General features: G+C 33.5%; 2 protein-coding genes across 3 annotated transcripts in view; one reads left to right on the forward strand and one right to left on the reverse strand.

The window, feature by feature from the left end:
• The window catches only part of LOC132699915 (uncharacterized), a 50,715-nt gene that overhangs the window by 536 nt on the left and 37,394 nt on the right, over positions 1 to 12,785 (forward strand). For both annotated transcript variants that reach the window (XM_060666907.1, XM_060666906.1), the window contains exon 2: positions 8,459 to 8,727. The gene's annotated coding sequence lies outside the window, so the exon portion shown is untranslated. The remainder of the gene's footprint in view (positions 1 to 8,458; positions 8,728 to 12,785) is intronic.
• LOC132699917 (uncharacterized) overlaps positions 1,661 to 12,785 on the reverse strand; it is an 85,931-nt gene continuing 74,806 nt past the window's right edge. Inside the window, exon 3 of the mRNA XM_060666910.1 lies at positions 1,661 to 2,309. Within this exon, the coding sequence (XP_060522893.1) occupies positions 2,300 to 2,309 (10 nt within the window). The 3' untranslated portion in view covers positions 1,661 to 2,299. The remainder of the gene's footprint in view (positions 2,310 to 12,785) is intronic.

Raw genomic sequence — 12,785 nt, forward strand, 5'->3', positions numbered from 1 at the left:
CTATCGTGGGGTTTTAACGTTTAAGTACTAAAATCGACAGCTAGGCGAGGCGATCCAATTATTCCCAACCAAATATTTATAACTAAAAGGGGTGGAAATAATTTCTGCGATTGTCTATGCTGCGGCATATTTCTAGTTGTGGTGGTACAAGTACAAGTGCAATTTTGTTTTGTATTCAACTGATCTTGTCCAAGTTTCCTTAGCGGTTCTTAAGATTTCGTTTTCAAAACGTTTACGTTTGGTGCGTATTATATTAGATGTTTTTAACATTTACCAACTTTAAAGTATTTACAAGTTAAACCTCATCAGTTTCGTATTATTGTTAGAACAGTTCAGATTTTTGTGCAACCGTTTTGAGAGTCTAAACAGGTTCAAAACTTCTTAAAAATGAAATCCATGTTTATTTATTTATTACTTATTATTAAATATATTAAAAAACAAATGACATTTTAGTATACAACAAGAAGAAACTCGCATATTTGTTAAACCAATGATATTACCATCACTATACCTATTATACTATACAGGGTGTTCGGAAATTGAGTTCCGAGGAAAGATTCAATGTGGTAAAGTAATGCTAGTAAAACATGAAACAGTTTTTGTTTTGTGACGATGACTTTTACAAAATCTGGTCTGTGTGTAAAATACCAGCTTATTCCGTGAAGAATTAAGCGCACTGCTTTAAAAATAAAATTAAAAAAAAATTGACAAGCAATAATCATAATTACAAAAATTAACGATTTCGAATTTGTGTTACGTAACTTACTACCATTATTTTACCACGTTGAATTTACCCTCCAAGTTTGGGAACTCAATTTCCGAACACTCTGTGTAGGATGGTTCGAATTATAACGGAGAAAAATAATTAGAAAAGTTCATATAAACTTATGTAATAAAATGCTGCGTTTTGTTTGAGTGTAGAAATATTGGTTAACTAATCGTCTTCCCATATTTTTAAAAAACTTTCAAAAGGGTATTTTGCCACTTAAAACAAATTTACAGCGTAGATAAACTTGTTTTTCTTTAACCAGTGGCGTTCGTGAGTAGTTTAAATTAATTTAACTAACAAAAAAATCGGTAGGCAATGGTTTATTGCAATTTTGTCAATAAATTTAGATACCCAAAAATAGGCTCTTGGTTTTTTTCGCTCAAACGAACAATTTTCGCGAATATTTGAAATTGAATCTGTTTTTTAATGGCAACAATACCTACCATTCAAAAAGTAGAAGAGATTTTTTTTTAATAGAATGTATGGAGTTTTTTTTAAAACTTCGTTACTGCTGAATACGCTGTTAAAGTTGCTCCATTATAATTCGTACCACCCTGTTTATGACGAAACATTTCTCAACAAACATTTTAAAATCCACATAAAAACATGAAACAATCGCATTCACCCTTTTCTCTAGCATAGGGGGTAAAAATATGCGAAAGCTCTGTAATTTAAAAAACAAACATTCGCCCAAAATGTAGCCTTGTATATTTCGGAAATTTTAATCTGTTTACAACCACATCTCTCTTATCACAACTCGTAAAGTAGTTGTAAAATCAACAACCAACCAATAACATTTTTTAAAATTCATAGTTTCTTTTAACGTTTTATCTATAGAATAGAACCCAACTTTAGGGTTATTTATAAATGTTCATCAATGACGTTTTATATTATATAGTATACTACTGAACTGGTATTTAACTTACTTGTCACTACATATTTTTACTTGTACATTATGCAAGTTTATCGTTAGTAATTTTGTATTCTATATTGTTTCTATGATCAGATTTTGGGTATACATTCTATATACTAAATGACTTGAACGTCAAAATAGCAGTGTCCAAAATGCAACGAACACATCCGATCACTGTCCAAAGTCACGACTAAAGTACGAGAAATATCAGAAGTCGCTCGCGAACTATTCAACAAATCGGAGAACAATTAAGCAATAGTCAACTTGTTCAAGAATTTAGAAATATTCCTGTATGTAACAACTACTGAGGTGCTTTTCTAAACTCTCACTAAGTAATAATTTTTTTTATTATAACGGCTGCAGACTAAAAAATAAAAACTAAACAAATAATTTTGATATTATGCTTCACGCTACATTGAAATATGGTTGCATTATGTAGCTACTGGAAGGTCTGACGGCGTTCCAAAATCAACATGGCTGTTGAAAGTTCGTCAATTTGACAGGTTTTAGAAAATGTTTCTCGAATATCATCGGAACGTTACCATAGGGGAGTGAGAAATAAACAGGTCTCTTGCAGTGCAGAACATTTCGTCATAATCGCCAATGACCAACCATCGTCAGAGGGACCTGACAAGACACAAGAAGAAGAATAATCCACTACGAAAGTAATAAAAAATAATGTTGTAAAAATCTTCGTGAGTTAATTCATTCATAATCTTGTAGAAGGTAATTTTGCGAGACGCATACAGTCGGCCAAGAAAGTCTCCGTACATATAGTATTTTTTCAGTTTTCTTTTAGTTTCATCTTTCACGTACATTTCTAAAGTCAGGGAAGAGTTCATAAAAAAATAATAGCCCTGCATCGAGCAGATTACAACGGCCGCGTTGGAAGAAGGAAACCATTAATTTCGGAAAAAAAATCGAAAAAAATGTTTGGAATTTGGCCGAAGACACAGTATCAAAACCATTGATTTTTGGAAAAACGTTATTTTTAGTGACGAAACAAAAATTAATCTTTCAGATGGTCGGGATAAGGTTTGGAGGAAAAAAAAATACAGGTACGAAAATCGAAAATGTCTGTCCTACGGTGAAGCATGGTGGAGGTAATGTTTCATTGTGGGGGTGCATGTCAGCTAATGGAAAAAGCAATTTAGCTTTTATTGACGGTATCATGGACCAACATAGCTATTTGAACATCCTAAAGAATAATTTAAACCAAAGGGTTGAAAAACTTAACCTTGAGGGGCGTTATTTATTTCAACAGGATAACAATTCCAAACACGCTGCTGCGCTTGTACGTCACTGGATAATCCATAATGTCTGCCCACAACTTCACATAGAGCATTTGTGGGAAGAATTAAAGCGAGTGAAAAAACATCGTTACATCGTTAAACAAGTTACGAGTAAAGAAGACCTCAAAAATAGGATAAGGGAACAGTCGGAAAACATGTCGCCAGAAGTTTGTTTTAAATCTTCCAAAAAGACTTAATGCTATTAATAAAGCAAATGGCAATGATACAAAATGTTAGACTTTAAGAAACATTTCAATTTATCATAAGAAATAATAGTGTACGGAGCCTTATTTGACATAGTTTCTTGCTTCTAAAACTGCCTTACTTTTTATCGTTCAAATAAAGTGTCTCGCATGATTTTTATTTTATTTTTATTACTCTTAATGAGATTGACGATATTTACTTGAAATATATTTCTCATTAAATGTAAGTGAAAGAGGAAACTAAAAGAAGACTGAAAAAATACTAATAAGTTTGTTCTAGATTAGGGTCCAATCACTAGTTCATTAATACTGATGTCCTGTTTTCATATTATTTCTCAGTTGAACTGCCTGAATACCGCATATTCAATATCACACACCCCCCAACATTTTCTCTCGCAAATAAGGAAACAACTTTTCTCATTACTATGGATTATTTAGAAAGCCAGCAGCGTTTAGTATAACTTAATAAAGTGACGCGTAAACTTCACTTGCCCAACTCTAATAAACATGTAAATTGCGACATGGTGTCATTAAGTAATTAAGTCACCCAGACGTGCTTCTGAAGTTTATGACGCAAAATCGTTAGCTCAATGTCTTCGACGTAAAAATTCCCGGCTCTAAAGACGCGTGGGAGGGAATTGTTAATCGATATTAAGCAATATGTCTATCGCAGAAATGCGGTAATAATGAAACGTTTTGAAAAGACTTTACCGCAGCTCAATTCGAAGGATATTGAAAGCATTTAACTACGTTAACGCCGGCGTACGATGTCAAAGCGACCCTGCGAGGACATTAATAAATTTGATCTATTAAGTAGCTATATTTTATAGCCCAAATTGGTAATTGCCGGAAGAAGTACATTACGCAACAAGCTTGATAAATGCCACTTTAGTCACGGATCGAGTATTTAATAATCCAGTGGGCGAAGAAGTTGTACACTATACTTTATTTGCGACAAATTTGATAGATTTTTGAAAAACTGCACGAAGAATTGACAAACTTTAAAACAACAATAGTGGCTAAAATATGGCATTTTTGTCACTCTGCAGCTTCAGCTACAGCAGAATTTTTTGAACAAATTAAAGGTAATAGTTAAAACTTCTCTATATACTAACACAAAAATTAAAGCCATTAACGCACGTGCTGTAGAAGCTTTAAATTATTCGTTTGGCCTAACCCTAGACCTGAATGAACTTTACAGAGAAATATGTGCTACGCTCAATAAGTAACAGAATATCAGTCTAAAATGTTTCCTCATGGCAAGAAAATAATACCATTAAACCCGAAAAATTCCGAAGAGAATCGGCTAGCTGCTTAAATCAGGACAACATAGACAAGATGGTATCTAACAACTGGTTGAAAGCGGACCTGACCGGCTTCCAGACAGAATGATCCATCCCTACATGAAAGAGAGAAGTGGCAACGTATCAAAATTAATATCAGGATATCAGTAAATCGCAAAGAAAAAGTATATATGGGAAAATTGGTTATAGCCGAAGTGTAGTTTACGTCATATTCGGGATGAGATAAACAATAATAATGTCAATTAAATCATTAAAAACTTGTTTTAGTTTAGTTTAGTTTTAGTTTTAAACCTTCGAAAAGATTTTGTTTCCTGTATATCTCTCGACAACCTGGGCGAATAGAACTTCAGACTTCTTTGACCATGTGTTTTGTTGCTAACTGTAAATATACTAATGAGTTGCTTATTTTTGAGTGGTTTGCAAAAAGATTTATATTCATTCTTTTCTTAAATTTTTTAAAATTGCGTGACAGTACCATTGTCTCATATCCAAAAGATTGCTCTCCGACAATAAAATGTTTGTTGGATAGCATCTATTTTTACGATAAATAATTTTGATAAACCATTTTTAAATATATAATACGACTTTGAACTGAAATCCAATAAAGAATTTTTAATTGTTTGATGTGAAGGAAATCTTTTAAATGCGTAAAGTTTGTCAGAAGCCCTCATAATTTGTTTACTAAATAATTTATACGCGCATCCCAGCGAAGTAAATCGCCAATTTTAATACCTAGATAAGTTATTTATGTCGCTTTTGGTATTTCATAATTATCAGATTTTAAGCTGACTATTTTTGGATTATTTTTTCTAACTTGTCACAATTTGTTATGTTGGTACCAGTTCTCTATTTGTATCTTAACCTCGTGCCAAAATTTTGCTTTACAAAATAAAACTGTCATTTGCAAACACTTATTCTGCCCGCAAGCTGGAGATTTAACGTATCATTTGTATAAATAGTAAAAAGGAGCGGTCCTAGGACAGTGCCTTGGGGTAAACTATACTGATCTCTGGTCACTTAAAGTGCCATCAATACAGACCCGTTGTTTTCTATTATATAAGTAGTATTTTAAATGATTGATTGCTTGGACTGAACTGTAAAACAAACGAAAATTTGAATTCGATAAGTGATTTACAACACCTGCGGATAAGATACTGTCTTAAGGGCGAAATAAAAATTTACTTTTCCCTTTTGTTCGATCGTAACATCCAGATTTACGACGAAAGTTTTGCGACGTTGTAACTTCCACAGATGTAGAAACTCCCATGGGTGGGAGTTACTTTGATATTATTTACGAACTGATCTTCCTTCCCTTCCCTTTCTAATTTATACTCTCGCACCTAGACTACGAATCAATATCAACTATACATTCACGTTGTTGTACGAAACAAGAAGAAAGAAAAGTTAGGTCACAATTTGCTTAGACAATTTCGAGTTCTTCAAAATTTTAACTCGTTACACAAAATTTGGTTTTTGCATTCTCTAACTATTGCAAAAATTGTTTTGGTTAGCTTCAAAAGTCTAGGCAATAACCTATCCATCCTCTTTTCATTTTATTCATGTCTTTGCATTTAATTGTATTTTGCGTCTTTTATTTATCTTTGTCGCTAATAAAATAAGTAATCACAGAGAAAACCAATAAAATATGCTTCTTTACTATAAATCATTTGACGAAAATTGTTTCACCCGTTAATATTGCGCTGTACGTTCCTACAATCAGTGATGAGAAAATTCCACTGTAATTTTGAATCTCCCGCAACGATCTTTATTACAGCGGGTTTTTACGATCAATAAAACACACATACATCAAAATCAATTTCGTACTCGTTATTTTCCCTGACAATCGCAAAATGGTCTGACTAAACAACACCCTCGCTGTTCTATACATTATGTTTGTTGAGCTTTTAGAAAAAAAAGAGGTGTTGGAATAATATACGAAAAGCTCTAAATGATGAATGAAACAGAGAGATCAGACGGATGAAACGGATTGATCTAGATCACCTAGAAATTGGTAAATTAACACTTTGACGTCGAAGCATTAGCAGCACAAGTTTGAAAATTACCATAATATTTTAAGAATGGATGAGAAATTATACCCCACCTCTAATACCATCAATAAATTTGTTTCAAAAAACTCTCAACAATCGTTGTTATTCTGAAATTGACTAAACAGCAGACATTTAACAACAACATCAATTTAATATACTTTTACTTTTCGCCACATATAGAGGGCATTTCATAATTAATGATACAAGGTAAAACTACAGATTCCTTAGGATTTGATCCAGTTTAGTTTAGTCCAAAAAGTGATAATTATCGAGATGCAGTGTGTACAAGTGAAAACAAATTTTTGACTATTCTATTTCATTTGGAACCAATATTTTTGCACGAAATTTTGGTTAGTTTCGTTTATTATCAGATATTACTGACTTAATGGTACTTTTAAAAAGTCCATAAACTAGACACAGAGCATACTTTTTTTTAAATAATGTGAAAAATAATAGTTTTAGTAAAAAGGTAAATATATTAAGAAAACTTATGATTATTATATAATTCTTCACAACCACAAAATTCCAAAATTTCATACAAAAATAATGGAGTTGAGTAGAAAAATCGAAAATTGATTTACACTTGGTCAGTCTGTATCCAGGAATTTTAGGACGCATACAGGCCCGGATCGAGCCCATTATTCCGTCACGATGTTTTGAAAAATTCCACAGCGAAAGTCCACTGGTTGGAAGGAAGGTAAACATCCAGTATAACATCCACCTTTTAAAATGGAATTAAAAATGTTGAAATAAATTCCTCAAGTACTTGCAACTTGTCAAAAAAACTGCTGCAATTTTTATTGATGTTGAATAGCTAAGATCAAGATCTTAAGCTAGACTTGCCGTTTGAGATGTGTAACTATATTATTATTATCAGTCTCAGATTTCTCTGCTTTGCAGGTATTGGTGATGTGATATTGGTAGCGAGGAGCTACTTCCTATCCTACTTCACCTAAGCCCAAAATTTTCTAACAATGTGACGTGTCTGGAGTATTACAGCTTTTTGTGTTATATCAAAGATGTTATTCTGCACGACTAGTTTTCCCAGGTTTTCCTTAAAATTTTTTGTAACAATTCCCTCCGTTGACATAACCAATGAACATATGGTTACTTCGTTAAGACACCAGACTTGTTTTACCTGGATAGCCAGGTCTTAATATTTTCGAACTTTCTCAGCTTCCGTAGATCTCAAATTGTGGGTCAACGGTATGGAAATATCAATGATTGTCCCGCTTTTTACTGTTTAGCAATGAAGAGAATATTTGGCCTATTGTGAGCGACCGTTGTATCTGTTAGTACCGGACGATTATATTTGTAGAATGCTGGAGTATTTTTCGACAAAAGTTCTCATTTCAAACCCAGTTGCTGATGTATGATTTTTGCCAGTTGATTATGCCTTACTAAATAATAATTATTTGCTAGTGCGCTACACCCACCTCATTTCCTATATTTATCAATGGTGTTGATTTTCAATATATGTTTTTCATAATTTCTAGTTCTAATTACCTTGTCTTGTATTACTATTATTATTATTATAGAGTTCTCAATCATTATTCAACTGTACAGCTTACAACAATTTTAATTATTAATGTCTATGTAGTTGTATTCACATCCTAGTGTCCAAGTGAGAAATAGGCTTAATAAAAGTCTATGTCAACCGAAATCATCACTCGATTCTATAGAATTGTGCAGAAACTTGTCCCCAAAAACGATCCTCTTCAAATCTGATCGAATTCTTTTAATATAACCTGGTATTTGTTTATTGGTTCAATTCTATTTTTATCATTATTGTAGAGAATATTTTCAAAGGAACTTGGCTACGTCAGATCACATTTTCTATTTTATGTCCGCTTTCGCAAGTATATGCATTCGCATTCGCATGTGTTTTTATTGACTGTAAAAGAAATCTACATCGGTTTTCAATTTCAGGTAGAATTGCCAAAGCAGCCGCAACTTTCAGCACGGTGGTCGCCGCACAGCAACACCCGCAACGGATGAAACCAATTTTCCCGATATGATATAATTCTCAATTTTTGCTGCTTCCCTTTTTCGATTAGTCGGGACCAATTTCGTGTAAAAGTAATTAAAAAAAAAACCGAATCGGGATCGGTAGGCGCTAAATTTCTGCGCGATATGTGATTGCACCGCTGGAAAGCCAAATCCGTTCGTCTCAGATTCGAAATTGACTTTGGATAAAAGTAAGATTGATGTTTTATTCATACGTTGGAGTGAGAAATGTGGTTACTTACGTTTGACGCAAGTTCGAAAATGTGATTTTGATTTGTTCGATTTTGTAAGTAATCTCACTGCATGAATGTACGACAGCATATATCGAGATAGACCAGCATTTTGAAAAATGTTCCCTCCCAGCTTTAAATGTTTGAAACTATTGCATTCCGTTACTAAATTAAATTGTTCAAAAACTCTTACAGTTCACATACCCAAACAAAGTAAATAAAAATAACTAATTACACAAAAAGATATTACTGTTATAATTAATAATGCATTGCTACTGAGTGTGCAATAAAAATTTGACAATTAATAAATAACAATCTATCATATTTTTAAACAAATGTTTCAGAAGAATTTCTATTTTCTTTTTTAAGTTTTAACACTGATTTTTTGATATTTCCCAAATCTTCGATATCGCATGTGGAAGGTTCTTCCAGGTACTTTAGTGAATATCCTTTATTATATCCTATCTCAGCCTTAAGTTCCATGAAAAGTTATCCACTCCTTCAGCGGACTGTTCTACTTCTATGGCTAGCCCATCCCTGAAGAGGACCATAGTGACATTTTGATTCCATTTAGATCGTTCTTGACGTCATTCCTCACGTATGTGTCTACATTTTTTGGTTCTTGGGAATTCTAACTGAGGATAATACGTCTGTAGTCCATAAGCTCCAAGTCTCGATCTCATGAACGTCTATCGATCCGTAGCCATCCTCCTCTTTCATCTCGTCTGCTGCGTTGTTGTGCTTAAGCATCTTATGAGCTATTACTTGATTCTTCTTACTGTTTCCGGGAAAAGAGGTTTATTCAAATTTAAAATCCTTTTTGGTTGGTTTTGTGAATGAAATGCTAGTACCGAAGCCACCACCAACAAATCCATTTTTGAATGAAATGACGAAATCATCTTTTCATTTCATAAATTATTTCGTGCGAGGTAGGTATTCACTGTTTTTTAAATAAAACGAGTGTATTCTGGTGGTAGTCTTTTCATTCTCATTTATTACAGTTTTATTACGTTTATTACAAGTGCGGTATATTGTTGAGTGTCCAACTGCAATCATATTCCAACACATTTCAACTATTTCTGCACTCATTTTTCCATTTGTAGAAAGCGCAGTTTTACTAATCCTCTTATCTGCAACAAATTCAGAAACTCCAACCATATTCAAGAACGAACGTTGGCTCTAACGTCCGGAAAGTAACTATAATTCTAATTTTAAACACTAAGGCACAATTGATCAACTACCTGTCACTCTCGTGACTTTTGACAATCATCATAGGTATAATACTACGCCTAAAACCACCAAGTTTGGGACACCTAACTTCTGATTCGACTGCAGAAGTGGATTTTTCCATCCTTTGTTTTTGCCTGACGATGAAAACTTAATTGCACGAAACATATACGTTCAAACGCACTTTTTTGTCACTTTCCTGTATTCAAACACCAGAAGTCAGCTCTGAGAAAAACAAGCAAGTAGGCAAAAGCATTTATTAATGCTTTATGCATTATGCGACGATAACAAAAATTGCAGTCACCCAATAAATTCAAATGCAAGTCTCATATTTCATACAAATTACATTTGCGCGTTATAATCCAAAAGGGTAATATTTCGTGTGGGGTAAAACGTAAAAGCCCTTAAACGTTCCAATTTTATCATAAAACACAAGCGTCGAGGTAACCATATTTCGCACCACGTATAAAGTAGTTTTAAGTTCATAAAGCCATCTAGTTTTTCGTAGTTTCTGCTTGGTACACCACGTTGTGTTTTCGAAGGGGGAATTTTTGAAAACACTTATGAAATGAGTTTAAAAATAAAATGAGAAACTTGAGGTTGCTTTATGGAATAGTTGGAAATTGATGCCTATATTATTTGCTGCACTGTCAAAGTTTGAAGGAAACTCCGGAAAATCGTTTGCCGAGAGCATAAAGCGTATTTTATTCAAATAGTTGTTCAGAAATTTACTGCGAAGTTGTTCGGAAACAATTACTTTAACTTCCAGCTCCAATTTTGTGTCCCAACAATTGCCTTTATCGACGTTGTAATTACTATCAAGTTAAGCATTAAATAGTATTTAACTGCAATTTTAGGGAAGTTTTAGTTGCATTAATTGAATTGGCATTACTGACACATTTCTGTCTCGCATAACCCTTATTCGTTTACCAATGACGTTATAATTTTACCACACGTCATTGCTTGCAGTCTTTATAGTCGAATTTCTCATTTATACGGAAAATGAGGTTAGAGTGATCATTAAATCATTAAATCATTAATTAATCATTAAATTAATTTGTAATGGTTTTTGGAAAACACCCGGTTCACTAGGACTTTCAAATGTTTCCTTAACTTACCGTACTTAAATCTAAGGAATTTATAAAATGAAGGTAAATTTTAGCTAACAGGTACGAGGGCAGCGCCAAAATTTCCCGGCCTGAATATGAAAGAAACAAAGTAGAGTAACAATTTTTTATTATTTTTCAATATAATCCGCCTTAACTTCAATACTATTATTACATCTCTTTATTAACAACTCAACCCCTTTAACAAAACAGCCTCTTTTAACTCAACTTCGTCGTTAAACCGCCGTCCACGTAAGTCCTTTTTCAAATGTCCAAACAAATAATAGTCGCTGGGGGCCATATTTGGACTATAGGGAGGATGATCTATCTGTCGGAACCCACACTCTAAAAGGGCAGCTTGTGCAACACCAGCAGTATGGACAGGTGCATTATCGTGCAAAAGACATACGCCTCTGGTCAGTTTTCCTCGACGTTTTACACGTATGCAGTCTCGCAATTTATGTAATAATGTTGCGTAATATTAACCATCGAGAGTGGTAATAGTTTCTTTAAAATCTATCAAAAGAATTCCTTCACAATCCCAAAAGATCGTGGCCATCACCTTTGTTATTGACTGGCGGACTCTGAATTTTCTTGGAGGTGCTTCACTCTTACGACGCCACTTTATTGATTCTTTTTTCGATAGAGGGTCATAATAGAGAACCATAGTTTCATCTCCCGTCACAATAGTTTCTATCACAGGCTTCGGTTTCGACCCACAGAGTTCCAAAAAAGACCGCGCACACTCGACACGGCGGTGGTTTTGAATAACCGAAAGGTTTTTAGGAATCCATCTTGCACTTATGCATACCTAAATGATCATTCAGGATTCGACGAACACTTGTATCAAAAAGCTTAGTAATTTCTGAGATTTCCTTAACCTTTAAACGTCGATCACTCAATACTACCTCTTCCACAATCGCAACAATTTCTTCCGTTACGACCTCCACTGGTCGACCAGTTTTTGAATTATCCTCCAGGAACTCCTGCCCTATTCGAAAACGTTTTGCCCATTCATTCACTACAGAATACGAAGGAGAATTTTGGCCGTACACACCATCCAGCCTTTCTTTAATAATTTTAGGTGCTAACCCTTCTTTTGTCAAAAACTTTATGACTGCTCTATACTCAATTTGCGTTATTTGCGACATTTTTTTGGATAAGTCTTGTTTAATATGCTGTCAATAAAAAACTATTATAAACAAAGTTTTATCGTTATACTGGAGCTGCATCTATGTCAGGCCGGGAAATTTTGGCGCTAACCTCGTAAATATAATTAAAAACTGATATAAATTACCACTTATACAATAGTAGGACACTTTAAATGATGTTTAATAGGTCTAACATTTGATAAAAAAAAATGATATTTGAATTTTGGAATTTCTTGATCACTAAGGCTTCGAGTAAGTTTAATTAGTACCCTTTACGTTTATTTACGTTAATTATTATTTAAGAAAATGTAATCATAGTTTTAATCAATATTTTCAAATATTATATCATGAGATTAAAGGATACAAATAAATTTACTTGAAGCTTTAAATGAGTTAAATAAGGTAACTTAATAACCTATAATGAGGTAACATTCGAAAAAAATTAAAAACAAATAATACCCGATTTTGTTGTGTTGCGGACAGCTATATCGGCAGAGACAAATTTGTGACACTCTGTATGTCGAATGCTTTCAGC

This window comes from Cylas formicarius, unplaced genomic scaffold, assembly GCF_029955315.1.
Source record: "Cylas formicarius isolate icCylForm1 unplaced genomic scaffold, icCylForm1.1 PGA_scaffold_3__17_contigs__length_32017465, whole genome shotgun sequence".
NCBI lineage: Eukaryota > Metazoa > Arthropoda > Insecta > Coleoptera > Brentidae > Cylas > Cylas formicarius.